Below are 20435 nucleotides of genomic sequence, written 5' to 3'. Positions count from 1 at the left end.
AATATTCAGTAGCCTACCTCAAATCCTCTTTCACACTATATATGAATGGAAATCCCATTACTCCGTTCGAGCCTCCCGGCCAAAAAACCTATACGTTTTTTGTTTTGTTTTTTAAAGTAAGAAAATAGAGCTCTATAAAATTGTACTTTATTCAATCAAGTTGATTAAAACCAAGTGATAGGCCTATAATTAAATCAAATTTAGACAGATTTTGCCACTTTTTTTTCTTCATGCACAGAGTAGGTGACTGCTTAGCACGTTCCCCTCCCAGTGCTGAGAACGTGAGATCGAGTCCGGGGTTCGGGCTTCCTGGGTGGAGTGGAGTGGTGCATGTTCTCCCCCGTGCCTGCGTGTGTTTTCTCTGGCTAATCTGGTCTCCTCCCACCTTCCAAAGACATGCATGGCAGGTTAATTGAGCGTTCTGAATTGTCCCTAGCCAGGTGTGATTGTGAGCGTGGTTGGTTGTTTGTCTCTGTGTGCTCTGCGATTGGCGTGCACCCCGCCAGCTGGGATAGGCTCCAGCGCCCCCGCGCCCGCAGTTAAGAAAATGCATGGATGGATAATAATGAATGGACATTGTGTTGCTCCTTCTGGTGTTCCTTGGCCACGGATAACGAAGAGTCACATCTTGTGACTCAGTAATCTGCAATATTAGTCGTTTTTCACTGAGGATGAAGAACATACCTGTGATTATTGTCTGTCTACATTTATGGTCAAATATCCATGCCTAAAAGGATATACCACTATTGATACTAATTAAACTAGCTAATTAAGCAATTTTCATGTAAGCCAGAACTAGAGGAAGTGACACAATGCTGATTAAGACCATCAGGTCCCCAAATGTCTTGCTGTATTTTTCAATATTTGACCTTTATAGTTCATGTTGACAGGGGACATTCCCGTGTTCCTCACTTGCTAGGGCATAGAAAATGTATGTACCGAAAACACTGCATTTTACCTAGCAACTGGCCGAGTTACAGTTAAATTATTGTTTGTTTTTGCAGCAGCAAATAATCTTGCGAAGAATCCTTTTTTTCCCTACCGACTGCATGTCCTTCAAAACAGAATACGAATTTTGTAGAATGACATGTTGACGGAGGGGTCGGGAGGCAGGGGTCCAGCCACAGCATACGTCATATCGAACCATGTACATCTGTTATTGTAATGGGAAATTCCAACCTGGCGACGACGGTTACATAGTCTAGCTTTACGGCAAAGTTATTTGGTTGTTTTCAAGTCACCAAGTGTAATTGTCTTTGTTTTAGGTGTAGTTTGACAGTATACATCAAATAGGTGTGTGTGTTCAAGTCATCCTGGAAAGTAGGACATTTCCCACTTTCAAAGCATTCCAGTTGAACTTTAAGAAAAAACTCAGTACACACTTCATTCACATTGTTTTTTTTTTTAAGATAGTAAAAGCATGACTTCATGTCTGTTAAATGTAAAAATAAGTCAAAGATGTGCCTTCATTGAAAAAAACGCCCCGACTGAAATAGAACATATTCTGCATGTATGAATTTTGCAGTTTACATAACTGTTGTTATCGTAACAATGACAATAAAGCTTCTATCTATCAATCTATGTATCATTGTCCACTTTTTACATGCTTTTACATTTTTTACCCGACAAAAGGTGGATAACATCGCCGCAACTCATATCAGTTAAATTATTATACATTGCCGACGTCACCTAATTATCTGATAGCTTCGCTGTGTGTTGTGTGAAATCCACGTTTGTGAATATAATAAAGTGCTTGTATTAGATCCGTAACAGATGGAGAATGTGAGATGTGGGCAAAAGCCTCCTTTTGCTGTGTTCTATGTGTGCCTGATGATTAGAAGCGGTGAAGATAAGGAAGAAGATAACATGATTGATCCACATGCACAGCCTGGTAAGGGCATCAAGATGTCCTCAGTGTTGGTCCTTGCTGGAAGGCTTCAACGCACGCACGCACGCACGCACACACGCACGCACGCAACAAACCCACTCACCAACTAACACACACACACACACACACACACACACACACACACCCCCACACACACACACACACACACACCCACACACACACACACACACACACACACACACACACACACACACACACACACGCGCGTGTACTTATATAATTGTGAGGACATCCATAGACATAATGCATTTCCTAGCCCCTCCCCCTAACCCCAACCATCAAAAATGATTGCCTACCCCTATTTCTTACCCTAACCTCAACCATAACCCAATTCAAACCTAAACTCTAAAACCAAGTCCTGACCCTCAAAAAGAGGTCTTGAGTTGTGAGGACCGGCCAAAATGTCCTCACTTCACAAAAATCTCCTCCATCTGTTGGTTAAAGACGTATTTTGGTCCTCACAATGTAGTATGTACAAGTAAACACACACACACGCGCACCCCCCCCCCCCCCAAACACACACACAACCATGAGAAGCATTTAAGAATTTCTAAAATCGTTTTTTATTTTCCAAAAATCCATCAGGTACAAGCTCTCTTCGTGTCGTGTCCCGCTTGTCGTCGCCGTGACGACGGGCCAAGCGATACCCTGAACGTGGATGGATTGGTCGCAACCCAGTCACCCCTGAGAAGGCCTTGGACACTTTTGGATATTTTTTCCCCCCTTTAAAAAAGGCCTTGTACTGTACTTAAAAAAAAAAGTCAATAATAAACAATAACATGATCTAGTTCTTCTATGGTACACATAACAATATTAACTCTGATAAAAGCTCTATACGTCCTCTATGGGGTTTGTTTCTACACGGAACCTCCACAAGACAGAGTGAGGCCGGCTGCTTTTGTTACGGAGAGGTGGGAGATGGCAGAGACTGGCTTTGTCACGACAGATGACACACACACGCATTTGCACACACACAAACACGCGCACACACACACACACACAACTATACATATTGCACAATGAGAGAAAAATGCATAGGATGTGCTCCAGTCCATCACCGAGAGGAGTCGCCGCTGCCTCGTGATTGATGGACAGTCGTGCATGGCATGAGGAAAATGCTCGCTATTGCTTTTGAATGTCAACCTTTTTTTTGGGGGGGGGGGTTACGAAGCAGTTTTAAGGTGCTTTTTATGTGGTTGCCATGGTTAAAGTGTGCTTTTTTTTGTTCCCTCCTGCACGCCATGCAGCGGCTGTCGATCAATTCCTCCCCCTCCTCCTCCTCGTCGTCGGTGGTCTGTTTGTCAGCGTAAGTGTTCCGGCGTTTCGGGTGATGCCCAAGTGGGCACGAGGGGATCACCATGTGGACCCATGAATGTATTGGTAAGACGTTTTTTTTTTTGTTTTTTTTAAAGGGCATCAGGTGAAGCAGGGCTTTTCAAAGTGTGGGAAAGTGAGCCTCCCACGGGGGAAAAAAACACCGGCTGACTTCAGAGCTAAAAATCAAGCTATTTTGCCAAAGTAGCGGAGCGAGCTTAGCACAAAAAAGTGCTTTGCCTCACAAATATGTTTTGCTGATGTAACTGTAGCTCAAGTAAGCTTAGCATTAAAAAAGGAATGGTTTTGACTTATTGTTTTCCAAGTTCCCACAACTCCTCCTTTGAAATCCTGGCTCACAAATACTTTTGTGTAAACAAATTCTTATTTTGCAAATCGGCGTTCCAGAAAGTAAAGTCCCTACCACAGTTTGGCTTTAGCCACAGGTGCTTCTACTCAACCCGCTCCTAGAGAGCATATTTAGCTGCTGGTTGAGTAGAAGCACCTGTGGCTAACCTTTAATTCATATTAGCTCAGGGGCCACATGGAGAAAAATATATTACCAAGTGGGCCAGACCGGTAAAATCATGGTTTATAACTTAAAAGCCATTGGCGTCAGTTATACACAGATTTTCGCTATTTGCAGGCCAGCCCTAAATAGCATGGCTCAACTGTTAATATATTGTTCCAAAAAATAACACAAATGCAAATGGAACACGGCAACCCTTTGCCCGTATGAGTTCCGGGCGTGTTGTATCTATCTGTTTTGCATATGTATGTTGTTCCCAGAATGCATTGTGTGGTGCAGTTAATGAAGTAATTGGATGTTAATCCATGTCATATGTGTTTGAGTTATCAGTAGCTGAATGTGTGTTGTATTAAGCACGTTTATGTTTGACTTATGATGGTCTATGTTTGTATTTTTTTTTCAACAAACCATTACTTTAGGTTGTGTAAAAAAAATGACCAGGTCAATTCCATGTACAAAACTGCAATACGCACCATTTTGCTCTCGTTGCGCTACCAGTCTCACATAAAAGTAGTGTTTTGGCACTGCCTTGGAGCCAAATAACTCGATCCTGTTAGACAGGATAGCGCCCTGACTAATAGCAGGGGATTACTTTATAGTTGTAGTTAAAATTAGCTTAGCTGAAGTTATCTTAGCACATTTAAAATAAATCCACCTTATTTCTTTATTTTACTCGGGCTGCTTAACTGCACAAATACTTTTGTCAACAAGTTATAGCTGATTTTAGTTATTTTTCCTGTTTTTTTCAAGCCACTTTATGTTCTCTTTGATAAGACCTTTAGTAGCTTTAGATGAAGCTAGTGCATCACATAAAAAAAGTATTTTTCATAAATTATTCTCAAGCTGTCACACCTCCCTCACAGATACGATTTCCCATGTATTTGTGGCTGAAGTTAGCTACACTGAAGTTAGCTTAGCACATTTGAAAGACATCAATGCTATTGCTGAAGTCCTCTGCCTTCGATACTTTTATCTGTGTAGTTCAAACTACAGAATTCACTGCATATGAAAAAGATTTTATGAAATAGTTTTAGCTAATGCTAGCTTAGCACACTTAAAAAAGAAAACATGTTTTCATTCTTTCCAAGCTCCACCTACTTTGAATTCTTGTGACTCACAGTGTTTATGGTGTAGCTGAAGTTAGCTTAGCACAAAACCCCCCCAACACATTTTAGGTCTTTATTTTTCTCAAGCTGCGTTACCTCACCTTTCAAATACTTTTTGTCCATATTGAATCTACATTTTATTTGTATTTGTCAAGATGCTGAGGTTCTCTGTCTCACACTTTGAAAAGCACTCAGGTAAAGGGAGCTTATCTTAAACGTACAACTAGACTTGTCTAATAAACGACACGGTAACAGCCATAAAGCCCCCCTATCTCCCTCACCCCATTTAATGGCTATCTATGCGGTCCCTGCTCCCTCACTGGTGACCACCGGAACAGGAAGAAGGCATGATGGGGTTGAGGAGGGGGATGGGGAAGGGGCACTCTCCCTAAGACAGGCTGACTGCATAGTTTGGTCACACAGAGAGGGGGGACACCAACGGGGACACCAAGGGGAGCATTAGTAGGGGGAGAAGATGATGGGCGCGTGCGCGGGCCGCAGAGGGCCTGGCGCGGGCCGGAAAAGCGCCGGCCCCAGGAAGGGCGTCTGTATGAAGGCGGCGGCGGAGGCGGCGGCCATCGGGTGGCGCAGTGCCAGCGGGTTGGCGGCAACCGTGCACAGGGTGGGCGGCGTGAGGGGGCTGGGCAGGAAGCCCGCCGTCAAGCGCTTGGTCAGCTGCTTCTGCAAGGCCAGTTTGGTCTGGAGAAGACACAAGAGCAACACACATGTTTTACTCGGTAAACATGTGGCCCCCACTCAACCGATCACCAACCAACTAGCACTAGGGACACACGAAAACAAATCATTGCACTATGAAATTAAAGTCAAATATATAGCTATATTAGGGCCTGACCAATATGGATTTTTTTGAGGCAGATGCGGATTTGGCTGATTAATTAAAAAAAAATTATCTGTAAATTTTTTGGGGGTCCTTTAACTATTGCAACAATATAGATATAAATTATAGTGTAATTATAATGGAATTTTAAAACAGAAATAAAAACTAGCCGTAACTACCCTAATTTTTCAATTATGCATGTAATTAACTGATTCGAAAAAGAGGAGGATAAGCGTGTGCAGTGGATTAAAAAATGTTACATCCTCATAACATTAAATGTTGAAAGAATTAACATGTAACAGGAGCTCTACATATTTGGCGGGCAAAAATATTTTTGATTAAAAAAGCATTTTTAATTATTCTAAGATGTGAAATTCTGATTAAAACATTAAATTGCTTGACAGCTCTAATATATATATATTAAAAATTCAAGAGAAAAAAATAGTGCATGTATATTTTTTCATATAATATTTTTGATGGAAAAAGCAGAGGCAATTAAAAAATGTTTCATATTTAATGTTGAGGTATAAAGTTGCATATTTTGCCGATACCACTTTGACTTTTTCATTTTGCTTGTGCAATTATGATTGTTGTGTTCTTTTTTGTGTCCCTAATACTCCTTAGTGCTGACCAGACAAAGATGTGTGTTAATGCAATGCATCAAGAAACATCATCTGAGCACTCAATGCATTGACTTTCATCATCAGAGAAACTTAACGGTGAAACATACACTCACATATCGTATGTATGTTCTCATTCTGTAAAAAACATGAATGGCCTCTTCAAGTCAATGCTGTCATTGTTGAAGGCACAAAGGTGTAATTTAATGGATCACATGGTTTGTTTCCATGACATCGTTTTTAGCTCCAAATGGATAAAAACTGAGTCATTTTGGTTGGTTGTTTCTATGACGACAGCATTTCAAAGCCTGCCAAGGTAATAGCAAACAATCAAAACAACACGTCTCACCTTTGCACTTGGCATAGATAAATGTCCAAATGTTAAAATGTTTCATAAGTTCATCCTGATCTCACATCTCTATTATAGACTTGTATTGTTTTGTACATTATTCAAAACAAATGCAGCCGTCGTGTGCAAAGTCACGTGAAATTTCAGATAATCTTGTGACGCTTCAGATGAGTGGGCCTCAAAGCAGGAATGTCCAAAATCTTGCATGCTGCATCCTGTATGGATTTCAAACTTAAAACAATATATATTTTATTTTTGAATGTTTTGAAATGATTTTTGTTCCCAAAATTTTAAATAACATTTATTTAGCACATTTTAACAACGACACTTGCTGCATCCCCTTTCCCAACCAAAAACAGCAAAAAAAAAAAGAAGAAGTGAAATGTAATGAAAAATAACATGGAAAGTATTGAGTAAAAACATAAAGTAATAACATAATAAAATAAAATGTAAACAATTAAACGGTTTTTGCAAAATGTTTTACTTTAATTAGGTGGACAATAAGCTACTTCTTCTTGACCACCAGGGGGCAGTAAAGTCCGTTCATACATACAATACATGTGTCCATGTGGATTTGATGATAAAACACAAAACAGAGAAGAGGTTGCATTTACTGTAAGCTGCAGTAATATTAATACTTTTTTTCCACAGAGCATAAACATACAACATAGTAGTCATTTAAAGGTTTACAACTACTGTGTTAGCGATGGTAATTTCGTTAGCCCGTCTTAGGCGTTTTGCCTGTTAGCATTATGCTAGCATGCTTTCATAGTTTGGTTAAATATGTGACGTGACGTGACGTGTCTTGGTTTTGTGTTGAGCTTTACAATTAACTTCAACTGGGAATGACAATAAACAGCTTGAACCAGCTGGTAACCTTTTTTCAAGAAAACAGAAAACGGTTCACAATAAAAAACAAAACAAAAAGACACATAGTTTAACAGCACATTTATGAAATGTGCTTAAGTTTAATAGCAAATCTGCCCGTTGCCTGCCAGATAATTTTCTAGTTCCTTGCATTTTGCATGTAAAAACTGTATCAAATTTGTCGCCCATGCATCACAAAGCAGAGTGAGCGTGTTCTTATCCTGAACAGATCCCAAGGGAGCTCCCCGGCCCACTGACCTGCGAGGAGAGCGAGGTGAGGCTGTACTGGCCCAAAGCTTTCTTCATGGCCGACATAGCCGCGCCTGCACAGCTGCTCCATCGCATGCTCTGTGGGGGCACTCGAGTAAGTACATGGGCTTGTATTACTTGCTATACAACCACAGCCTGGGACTAAACCACCTACCGTTGCTTCTCTTTTGACTACTGATACGCTTACCTAATTACATTGATTCAACACATTGAACACGTTCTTCCTTCCTTCATTTCATACGTACTTCCTCCCCCTCCCTTTATTCATTCCTCCATTCAGACCATTCTTTACATGAAACATTCCCTCCTTGTTTATTCATTTCAAACCTTCCTTGTTTCCTGCTTTGCTTCCATCCCTCTCATCCTTCCTTCTTTCCATACACAGATACATCCTACATTCCAGCTGTCCTTCCTCCCTGTTCTTCCTTTCAGACCATCCTTCTTTTCACCCCCCCCTCCTCAATTCCATTTTCTTTCCTTGCTCCTTTCAAACATCCTTATTTCTTTCCTTCATTTTTGCTTTCCGTCCTTCCTTTCCATTTGCCTTCCTCCCCTTCTCCCATGAATCCGTCCGCTCTACCTCCTGTCTTTCATCATTCCTTACCTCTATTCCTTCTTCGCCTTCTTCCTTTCAGACATTCCTTCCTTCCTTCTTATTTTTGTCAAATCTTACAGGTAAATTTAAGTACAATTTTCTTGTTCTGTTGGCAGATAATCTTGCTTATTTGAAGTAATAATTTTCTTATTTTACTATATTTTTTTCTTAAAATTTCTACAGTCCTTTTTGCAGTGTTTCATACCATTACCCCCTGCTCCCTTCCTCTCATTCTTATTACCTGCATTCCTTCCTACCCTTCCTCCTTTACTTTTTGCCTTCCATCCGTCCATATATTCTGCTATTCCTACCTTGTATCTTTTGTCATTTCTGTTCAGCTCTTTTATACATCATTGCTTTTTTTCTTTTTTCCAGCCGTTTCTTCCTTCTTTCTTTTCACGCCATCTTTGTTTCCTTGTATCCTTCCTTCCTTTCATACATCCTTGCATCCTTCCTTTTTTTTTTTAATACATTTGTATTTACTTTATTCCATATCCTTCATATTATAACAACTTTCCTTTCCTACACTTCAATCCTTCCTTAATACTGCCTTTCCTCCATTGCTTCCTTCCCGAAAAAATTTCATTTAAAAAGTGCATACCTACTTTTGTGACACGCGCGCACACTTGCATGCACGCACACATACACACACACCCTCACACAGAGTCTGTGGTGCTCACCGCTAAGCTGGTTTGCTGACTCTTGCTGTGTGGGGTAAATTTGGGCTTGGGAGGTTTTCCAGCCATTCGATCCTTGTGCCGTCTGCTGTTCATGTGCTGAAAGAAAAGGAAAAAAAAACACCATAAGCATCATCAGCATCTGTTCCCTGAACAGAGTCATCTTCAGCATCATCATCTTGTGTACAAACAATGCAGAGCGTCAACTGAAGCGTATACAAATCACTTCACTTTCTACCTGACTAACTTTCCCTCCTCTCCAGGGACGAACGCGTCTGGTTAATCGCGGTGGAAATGTGAGACTATAATCACAATAACCAAACTGTGACTCAGCAATTCTATATTCTAAGAAAACATCTACAGTACATCATCATATCTGTGGAGATGAAGGAGGAATATATAAATACATATACAGTATGTCATTCTAGGAAAAAATACAGTTTAAGGCTTCAGGAAGCCAAATGTAAGAATTTCTAAGAATATTGTACTATCATCAAATGTAATACCTCCTGTTCACCCCGAGGCGGTATTGTGACCCGTTTTGGGCTTTTTGATGGTTCTGACCAAGCCATTTTAAAATAAAATATTTCCCACGTGTTAAACACAACCATTGCGGGTCATTATGTCTAATAAGACAGGATTTGGGTTTCAAGCAATTGCTAGGCTTTGAAGTTAGGAGTAGGACTTCAAACCTGGGCTCGGGCCTCTCAAATTACGGTTCAAGACAATTTAGGAGTTCAAATTTTGGTTTCAAACCAGGGTTAGGCTTTCATAGTAGGACTTCAAGTAAGAGTTAATGTTTCTAGGCAGGGTTTTCAAATTAGGGTTTCAAGCCTGGTTTAGGGTTTTGAATAGGTTTCAAGCAGAAGTTAGGGTTTCAAAATACAGCTTCCAACTATAGTTAGGGTTTTGAATTAGTGTTTCAATTAAGGGTGACAGGACTGGAAACAAGAAACATCCTGAGATTCTTTCAAAAGTGTTTGTGGCCTGTGTCATTCTACTCAATATTATTTGCCAATATAGCATAGCAGTATACAGTACTCTATTGACATTTTTAGGACTTTTTAGTGGTAATACACTTAACAAAAATATAAATGCAACACTTTTGTTTTTGCCCCCATCTTTTATGAGATGAATGCAAAGATTTAAAATTTCTTCCAGTCTCACCATTTCTCTCAAATATCCCCAGTCCCCAGTCACCCCCCCACCAAACTGCACCTTTCAGAGCGGCAAAGGAGAAGTACTCACTATCGCAGATTTAGACTGGTTTGTGAGCAATATTTGACAGAAATGGTGATATTGTGGAAGAAGTTTTAGATCTTTGAGTTCATCTCATAAAAAATGGGAGCAAAAAAAGTGTTTTGTTGAGTATATTTTCAATGTACTACGTTGTATTAAACACATCCTCCCTTTCAAGCGCAACTCACTGACTGTGTTGGCATAAGAATTGAAGAAGCGACATTTCCAGCATGCTTGCATTAAATGAGAAGGCGCGAGTGTGGCGGAATGATGCTCACACGCTCCGTGCTCGCATCATTTGTGCACGCAACGGCAGTGCCGTAGCTTAAATGAAGATGCCGGCTGGTCCCATTTAGTCAAAATGTACTTTAGATGTTGGGATTCCGTAGTAGTACAGCAACTCAATGTATTTTTTTTTAGCTTCCAGTATGTGGCGAAGTGATGACAACTATCAACATCCCGCTTTGAAAACACTCATGTTGGACATTTTCACACTGCGCTACATTAATCTAAACCAGACGAGTACATTTATGTCTCACCTGGCTAAGTTGCGTCTCTGAGTTGACAAAAATCTCGCACACTTCGCACTGGAAGCTCTTGTTGGACACGCCCACGCTACCTTTGCTAGCCAGCCTCTTGCTTTTATAGTTGGCGCGAGCCGCCGCCATCTTGCCGCGGCGGCGCGGCATCACGCTTTGACCCTCCAGCATCAGCTTGTGCTTCGTACCTGATGGGCATAATATAATATACACAATCAGATGGACGCATCCAGATGAGATGGACACAAACAAGAGAGTCACAATCAAAGGACACCAGACAGCTTGAGTGGCATTCATGGTAAAGCAAAGTTCATTATCATCATTTCAAGTCCATACCGCTATTGTGGGCTTCCAGTTGGGAGGTGGAGTTCATCGTCACTTTGCAGACGGGACAGTGGAGGTGTGCTTTGCTCTTCTTGCCATTCTCATCCACCTGTGCCTCTCCGTCGGCGCCGGACGTGTCCGCCGTACCGCTCAAGCCCCCGGCCTCCACAGCTTCGGTGGCATCCATTGCATCCGGGCCACCGGAGTCAGAAGCTGTCTCGGACAGCCGTGAGGATGGCGAGATCTGCACAGGGGAGAGCGCCGCCAGCTCACCGGCCGACACGTCCGACACTGGCGTCAGCATGGCTGAGCTCCTGGGACTCTCGTCCATTTTGACGTCCAGGGAGGATGCTTCTAGGTCCGATTGAATACCTGTAGGATCATACAAAGAAGCGGAACATTCGTACTGACTTAACACAAGACTTAAAAGAGTTTAGACTTTGACAAGCATAAATTGAGTCAAGGCCGAGATTTTGATGGGTTAAGACCAAGTCAAGACTTGGATGAGTGGAGAGCAAGTCAAGAACAAGACTTGGATGTCTTAAGACAGAGTCATGGCCAACATTTGGATAGGTTGATGCTGAATGAAGACCAAAACTTGGATGGGTGGAGACCAATATTTTGGTGTGTTGAGACTGAATCGAAATAGTTTGAGAGAGTCAAGACTGAGACTTCGACAAGTTCAGACCAGGTAAAGACCAAGACTTCTACACGAAATGATGAATAAATCTAATCACTTGCGCTTTAGCATCCTTAATATTTAGTGCCAACTAGAAAAAAAAAATCTCTAGGTCAAATTCATCTTTGAAGTACCACTGGAAAAGGCAAAACGACCTAAAATGACTACTTGAACCAAAAGTGTCAGACTTCAAGTGTCTTTTCAGGCATGGCTCCTTGAGACTTTTTTTTTACTGGTTTATTCATGATAAGCATGCCTACCAAATTGCTAAGTTGCAAAAAATGGCAAATTCCAAGTTGCTAAGTCAAACTGGCCTTGGTGCTGAATATTTAAACTCAATTTGAGTTTCCTGTTTGTGGGAGTCATCAAGCTTGGCGCTATGATGTAACAGGGGGTGGGGCAATCACAATTGAGCATTCCGTTCAGTACAAGTTTTTCAAATTTGAGAATTGGAAAGCACCTCTAGACAAGCTTGCTTTTGAAGGAAATGAAAATGGGCAACAGGATTCTAAAATGGCCAACTAAAATGGAAGACTTCCTGTATGTTTTTGAGCATGGCCTCTTGAGACTTTTTAGTAGCTTAACTCGGGATTGATATGCCTACCAAAGTTCAGATTGCTTCACGAAACTGGCTCCAGGGGCCAAATGTTCGAGAGTCCCATAATGTCTATAATCTTGTAGTCCAAGCTGTGTCCGTATAAACAAACATATTAGCTGCAAACCTGGCTGATGTGTCACTGGATTTCCATTACACATATCTCCTATAAACCCCAGGGGCACACTTCACCCAGGACGTGAGTCTGTTGAATACCTCTATTTCATTTGTCGCTCTTCCTCCTTGCTCACCATTGATTTTTCCTTCTCTAACCCCGAGTAAATTCATCACTGGAGATAAGCAGTATAACTGCCACAGAAAATGAACCTATAGAGGAGCGAGATTACAGTGTAATGAGCGTTGTCCATCCCCGGGAGGACTGAAGCTTCTCTATGGGATTGCAACTAGAGAAGCCTCCTGAGCAGTAGTAATAGCGATTCATGGATTAAGCAAGCGGGTCTCTTGAGTGCTTAAAGAACTCCATTTTGAAGATAAACTGCTCATTTTCAGGTGTTGGATAAAAGTGAAAAGACACTTCTGAGTTGTACAAATCCCCAGACAATCGTACTAAAACCAAGCTGCAAACTTCCCCCAAGGCCTACAGAAGGGCTTTAGAGAACATTTGAAACAAGTCTGGAATAGAGAGGGACGTTTGACTGCATTTCCTCGAATGGCTAATGCACAAGCATTATCCTTGTCATCTTAATGTGCTGTGCCAAAAAGTGGTAGCCTCTGGATTAGTTACTTTATCATCATTCACAATTTTTCACATTGTCAGCTCAAATAAATTGGGAGGGGAACTGTAGCACTTAGTACACATGATCCGAAACCAAGTCAAGAATGAGACGTCAATCAATCAATCAATCAATCAATCAATCAATCAATCAATCAATCAATCAATCAATCAATCAATCAATCAATCAATCAATCAATCAATCAATCAATCAATCAATCAATCATTCAATCAATCAATCAATCAATCAACCAATCAATCAATCAATCAACCAATCAATCAATCAATCAACCAATCAATCAATCAATCAATCATTAGCCTACATGCTCTTTAATTACACAAGGATTTTTGCTATTTGTAGGCTGCCCGGGTCCCTATCACCCACGAATAGCAGGGGCACATTGTATAGAATATATATTGTGGTGATATTTATTTTTATTTTGTCTTCATGAGCATACTCAATATTGGAGTCATCCAAAAGTAATCCAGTTACATTACTTTAATATTATGTTGCTAACTACATTTTTTAGCAGGTAACTGTAATGGATTACATTTTAAAAGTAACCCTCTCAACCCTGATTATATATATTTAGTTTATTTAAATACATAATACAGTATGTCGTTGTAAAATCCATCCATCCATTTTCTTAACCGTTTATTCCTCAAAAGGGTCGGCGGGTTACACCCTGAATGGGCTGCCATCCAATTGCAGGGCACACAGAGACAAACAACCATCCACACTCACGATCACACCTAGGGACAATTTAGAGTGCTCAATTAATGTATGTCTTTGTAATGTGTGAGGAGACGTTAGCACCCGGAGAAAACCCACACAGGCACGGGGAGAACATGCAAACCACGCCCAGGAAGGCCGAAGCCTGATCTTGATCTCACGCCCTCAGCACTGGGAGGCGGGTGTGCTAACCAGTCAGCCACTGTGCCCGCCCTTGTTGTAAAATCAATTGTCGTTCTGCAACCGAGTGCATAAATGAATGTTAGCTGTAATGTTGCCTGTTCATCGAAGGAATGCGATGTGAAGACAATGCAGACTGCCCTCGTGCTAAAATATTGTTCTCGTCCTTGCTCCGGTGACAATACAGGGTCCGCTATTTGCTTCTTCTCTTATAGAAATACCCGCCAAAATCTTTACAGTATTTACGTGTAATCCACATATATACATGCCAGAACATAGTTGCTGTAAAATATACAGCAAATTACTGTACTTCGTTTTTACCCATAATGCACTTTGTCTCACCCATAATGCATTGCTGTATACAGTTAACTACTAGATACTTTTTCATGACAGCCCTGATTATCTGTTTTAATGGCACCCTGATTGGGACTTATTGCCCCAAAAGACTGATCTTAAGTACTTCATCAGATGAAGGTGTGGTTTGCCAACAAAAGCCTTTTCGTGCAGTCTTGCCAAGTGTTAATAGCGGCATCATGTACGCTGATTCTGTGTTACGGAAGATGTCTTTTCAACTCAAATCTTAAGTCTCCTTAAGGATGCAGAACACTGTTTGACTCTCCATTGTGGAAGTTACTTCTTAGTCTCGTAACTGACTGTTTCGTATCAATCGATGGTGAAAGAAATGCTCAGCCGCAAGCGAAAAATCCGTGGGAAGTGTTGGTGCTGCTAAATAAACAGAATCTTTTATGAGTGCCAGCGCGTCCTAGCGCTTGGCGATGGGTCGCAGACACACCGGCCAGATTGGCTAACTGTCAGCGTGAATAGCAGACGATTGGCAAGCGCCCGCGGGGCCTCGCAGGAGTGCAACCACTCGCCGCGCGTTCATGGATCTTCGGATCAATGTTGTTTTTCCTTTTTTTTCTCAAAAAAATGAATCCATGCTTGAACAGTTCAATTAATAGGCACACTGTTTTACAGTGAAAACAAGAAGCTTACGATGAAATCATCATTAGCGGACTTCCTGCCATGAGTCAATCAAAGACGACTGTGATTGATGCTTGTCATCATCAACGCGGGTTCGCCGTCTCCGGGGGGAACGCCTCCGTCCTGCCCTCCCCCGTCGTCACTCACTCGCCTGCCAACACTTTGTCGTTTTTGATGGCTCCTCTTAAATGGTGACATGAAGACTTGAATCATTTGAACGCATGTCAGTCTCCATCTATAGATTTTAAACATTGATGACGGCTTCATTCGACCTGTGACTAGCAACATTGAGTCCGGACCCAGACCGAGTCAAGACTGAGACTTTGACCGGTAGATTGAGACCAATACTTGCATTGATTGAGATTGACAATTAGATGTTTTTTTTGTTTTGTTTTACAGTATTACATAGCCGACTATATAGCAATTCTGCCCCCATGACCATTAGGAAGAATCGGGCCATTTTATTGGTCAATGTTGCAGATTACATTTTAATAATACAATCTAAATGTAAAAAGTTAACATCCTAACCTAAAAACATATTTTTCCTCATTTTACATTTCCCCCCAATTTTTTTTTATGTAATCATATATTTTTATTATTATTATTATTATTTCACTTTTAATTACATTTTGACAATATAAATGTGTGTTTATTCAAAACAATTTTGGCCAGATGTGCAATCTCTGCAATGCCTGGTTTTGGGACAATTTCTGGGCTATCATCAGCTAATTTCCTTTGAAGTAGCTGATAGGCCAAATGAAAAGCAACAACACAGGAGAAGGTTTTTTCCTGCCAACATTAGGGATTTAACGACAAAGAGAAATTAAGTGATTTATGTGGACATGGCGTCCAACTGCGAAAAATCTCAGTCTGTCGGCAGTTAGCAGGTAACGTCACTTGGATGATGAGGCGGCCGATGACGTCTGTGAGTTGGAGCTGTTTAGAGGAGCAGGTGTGTTATTAGCTTCTGGTGTTCATTACAGGCTGGCAGTGGCTCGCGCGGCCGCATTCCAATTTCACGTCGGGCCAATCATGCAATTATCGTTGTCATAAGAGCATAACAACCAGCTTATCAACTTCCTCTCTGGCGCTTTGCTTCTCCATCCACTCCATCTTTTAATTCAGCCTACATTTGTTTCTCCCAGTGCGCCCCAAATATTAACTTCAGAGTGTTATCTTGTCCACCTTGCCCTTCCTCAAGGAGACTTCTGCCTGCTCTTTTACCTTCACATCATTTCCTCTCTGATGTTTCCACTTGATCAGCGAGAACCAGTTATATCTTGTACCGAGCAACAGAGGGCGCAAATCGTTCAGGCACGACTCGGACACTACCTAGACCAGCGCCTTATTTATCTATAAAAAACAAAAACAAAACGAAAACGTCAGACAATGTTTTGATGAAATTTGAGGGAATTAAACAAAATTAATTTTGGGAAGTTTGTGGTTTAGTGGCGCTAGGTCTGGGGCTTTTCTTGCTAGGCTGGCTAACGTTGACATTAGCTAGCTGTGTAGGCCAGCGAGTTGATTACTACTGAGATGAATTGTAAACAAAACATAAGCAGTTGTCTTGCTAACAGTGTGTGTTATTGGTGCGTTGCGTTTGGAAATTGATGGGAGCGGAGGACACTTTGCCTCTCCGAACATACACACTCTCTCAGTGAAGTGCACGGACTTCAGAGCGTATTTCAGAACGCACCCTGCGCCCCTATCCATTAAAATAAAATAATATGTAAGTAGTGCTGTCAGGTGATTTAAAAAAGTAATCGAATTAATTACATGATTTGTAATTAATTAATCAAATTAATCAATTTTAAACATGATTTGTAATTAATTAATCAAATTAATCGATTTTAAAGTCATATCTGCTAAAGGTCCTGAAATAAAGTACTGTATTAGAATTCTAGGATATTACGGAAAATTATTTTTTACACAAGGCACAAATCACTGCGTTCTTGTTAATAGTCCCATTTTTGTTCTTAATATAAATAAAATTTCCGTTCAAAGGTCCAAGTAAGATTGCCTCTTTCTCCTGTGTCGCACTCGCATGTCTGTTGTCACCCCGCTTTTGACTAGTGGCGCAGGTAGGAAGTGACGTGTGTTTGGATGTTAATCCAAAACTCACTAAAACACTTGGAGACAGTTATTGCCTCATTTGCAAATAAATGGTGACTCTAATCCAGCCGCTGGGCTCCCCTTTGAGTATTTACTATGTAGAAAAGCCAAATGACTTGGCTGTGGGATCTAATTAATGTGTTAAACTGACAACCCTATATGTAAGCCATTAATTTTTAAGGGGAAGGTTGTAAGAGCAGTTTGAAATGATAATAAAGTGTTTTGGGATAATAATTTGTGGTAAACAGTCGACCAATTTTTAATTGACGCCCATGAGCACCTTGGGGAGGAGATTTTTTTTTTTTTTTTTTACAAGTAATAACAATTCTTCAAAAACCGCTGATATATACAGTATATACGTTTTCCACTAACAACGGGGAAATGGGGAAAAAATCCCGTTAATAAGTGGGAAAACAAGCATAAAACTATTTTAACTCATTGACTGCCAAGCATTTTCAGAAAAGAGAACATGTGGGTGCCAGCTGATTTAAGCATTTTGACTGATCTTTCAAGGTCCACAGAAAATTTTGTGTTTGGACTACCAAATTATACTACCAAATGAAAGATTGAACTCTCATCTTTCATCAGAAAAAAAAAGTTTGTTTCTACCTTATTCCGTTCTTCAGTAATCAACAATAGAAAATGGTTAGTTTCAATCCAAATGCTCTTGTTTTGGACCAAAATACGGAGAAATCAAGCTTTTTGTGAAACAATATTATTTCATGCACTCTAGTGAATTTGACACCTTTTTTTTTCCATGAATGATGCCACAAACATCTAAACAGTGCTTTACTTCTGTAAAACACTACCACCAACAATGAAAAAGTGTTTTTTGATAGCAAAATACGTTTATTTACATTCAACAGTGTATCAATTTGACAAAACAATTTGGCAAACTATTTACAAATGTGTGCAACTGTGGTACTATTTACAATTGTGTGGATGTTTCAACTACACCGTTTTTCTTTTTGTGAGGTATATTGTGTAAAACTCCCCTGCGTGCAAGGGGACGCAGCAGGATTTGCACCACAGATTAGTTTCACTGCGATTGCCCCTTCGCATGCACTTTCTTGCCGGCCTTTTTTTCCGGGAAGTAGCAGGTATATACTGCAGTGTGTGTTTGGCCATGTTGTCATCAAGTCTACTCTCAGGATCAAGATACGGTGACCTGGTGTTACGTCTGGCTTCCTCATGTCCTTCAGTTCCTATACCGGGTGGTAAGAGATGTTCTGATCCATCTTATCCACTCCATTCATGGTGGCATCGTAGTCCAGAACCAGTGTCTTCTCCGTGATCAGACCCACTCCTCCGATGAATATGCATTGCACTCGGGGTACTCTCCATCGTCCGATTGAACGTCCGCCTGTGCAGAAGTGCTCGTTTTCCGCCGTTAGCATCGCTAGCCGGTGAGGCTTTACGACGCGATCGAAGCCGCCGCGTCAACGCTTCCAACTTCGGCGTCAACGCTTCCAACTTCGGCGTCAACCTCGGAGTCACCATCATCATCATCAATGTGCTCTTTAGCATTGGTCGATGCTTTTCGTCTTTGAAAAAAATGCTCAAGCGTGAGCTGCTTGCAACCGGTCGCCATTTTCGCTTCTTCAGCCATTCTCCCCTCAACACTCTAGCTCCGCCTCACGTCTTCTACTGACGCCTACCCGATCTTGTCCAAAGAGAGTCATCGCTGCCATCTAGTGCCCAAAAATAGGCATTATACTAACTCGACCTGCTTGATACTTTCAGCACAGCTTGCCAAGGCTTTCCTCCACCCGTTTTCCCCAAAAAAACAAAAAACATAGTGAACGTCTTTTAACGTCTTTGGCGGCACTCATTTGGATTTTACTTAACGTTATTAAACGTTTTTGGTGGTCAAAGAGTTCAAATTAATTAGTAAAAAAGAGTAAACATGCGGGTGCTGAACCGCGAGTAAGCAGGCGTCAACTGTATTGACAGCTTAAACTATTGATTAATTCACTGCTGTGGATGTTTATATTCAACAACAGGAATCCAACCGTTTACTCCCATCGACGTATAAATTTGTCTAAACGTTTTTTCACATGTAGGCGTGGAAGAGGGTCTCGCCTCGCTTGTCTGTGAAACTGAGGCTTGTAAACACATCCCTGTAGATGGTGGCATTGCTCGCTTTGGATTTGAGATTAGCACCATTTTTGAGTCAATGATGACGATTAGCCAGTGACTCTTGGTGAGAGAAATGTCAATATGTTGGATGTTGGACAAGTTAGGCACCTTTTCCTCAAACAGGCTATATGCATATACATCTCCAGACACTTCATACGTACTTGTTCCCTCCTCTAAGATGGGTTCCATGACAGGGAGCGGTACTACAACTTCCGACGTCTTGGTTTTGTTCCGCTCTCTGTCTCGCTCCCTCCTTTTAGACGAGGCCTCACCGGCCCGCCGCTGCCTGTTCTTCTGCGCCTCGATGGCTTTGATCTTGCGCGTGTGCTTGTGGCCCTTGTAGTGAGCCTCTGCCTGGTTCTGTGGCACAGTCAGAGAGAGAGAAAGAGAGAAAACAGCTTAGCGAAGATGGGAGAATTTTAATCGATGTAATATCTTTTCGGGGGGAAAAATGCGAAAGGCCTGGATGTGCGGGCCATGTAAAAAAATGGAGCATTGTGAACGGCGGTCTGTTCCCGCCTGATAACGGCGGCGGCTCGCCGGGAGGCCAGAGGTATAATTGCATGTGAAATACGCAACAAGAGCGCACAACTAGAGCCTATCAATGTGCACAGTGAGAGGGCCGCCTCTCAATGCCAGATACACACGCCGCACATGCTGATGCCGCGCATGCACACACACACACACACACACACACACTCTGAAGTACACTGTGACTGCTCACAACTTCATCGCAAAGCAAAGCAGTCCAATCAGAAGAAATCGATGTGGAAGCTGAATACAACTTGAGGACACTGTGAGGACAAGGTGCATTGTGAGAATAAACACTACAGTATAAGGTAGTGTACACATGTTACAGTATATGGGATTTGTTGATGTATTTTTTTTTCATACAAAACCACAGTTGCTCTCTGGGCACCCTGTCCTAAGCTTTCTCCAGATCTACAAAGACACAATGCAGCTTCTTCTGACCTTCTCTTTACTTCTCTATCAACATCCTCAAAGCAAATACTGCATCTGTGGTACTCTTTTTTTTGGCATGAAACCATACTGCTGCTCACAAATGTTCACCTCTGCCCTCAGTCTAGCATCAACTACTCTTTC

At 41.4% G+C, this 20435-nt stretch overlaps 1 protein-coding gene across 2 annotated transcripts in view; it reads right to left on the bottom strand.

Moving 5' to 3' along the window:
- Nucleotides 1-2448: 2448 nt before the first annotated feature.
- Nucleotides 2449-20435, bottom strand: part of znf385c (zinc finger protein 385C) — a 122781-nt gene continuing 104794 nt past the window's right edge. For both annotated transcript variants that reach the window (XM_086059786.1, XM_086059794.1), the window contains 6 exons: nt 19493-19691; nt 11189-11548; nt 10853-11040; nt 9078-9173; nt 7791-7880; nt 2449-5557 (listed from right to left, as the gene is read on the bottom strand). In XM_086059786.1, the coding sequence (XP_085915912.1) occupies nt 5318-5557; nt 7791-7880; nt 9078-9173; nt 10853-11040; nt 11189-11548; nt 19493-19691 (1173 nt within the window). In that variant the 3' untranslated portion in view covers nt 2449-5317. The remainder of the gene's footprint in view (nt 5558-7790; nt 7881-9077; nt 9174-10852; nt 11041-11188; nt 11549-19492; nt 19692-20435) is intronic.

The sequence above is a fragment of the Leptonotus elevatus genome, chromosome 1 (assembly GCF_054856555.1).
Source record: "Leptonotus elevatus isolate MCC_2025b chromosome 1, RoL_Lele_1.0, whole genome shotgun sequence".
In the NCBI taxonomy this organism is placed as follows: domain Eukaryota; kingdom Metazoa; phylum Chordata; class Actinopteri; order Syngnathiformes; family Syngnathidae; genus Leptonotus; species Leptonotus elevatus.
Note: the sequence above shows the minus strand (reverse complement) of the source record. Positions and strands in the feature narration are given on the sequence as shown.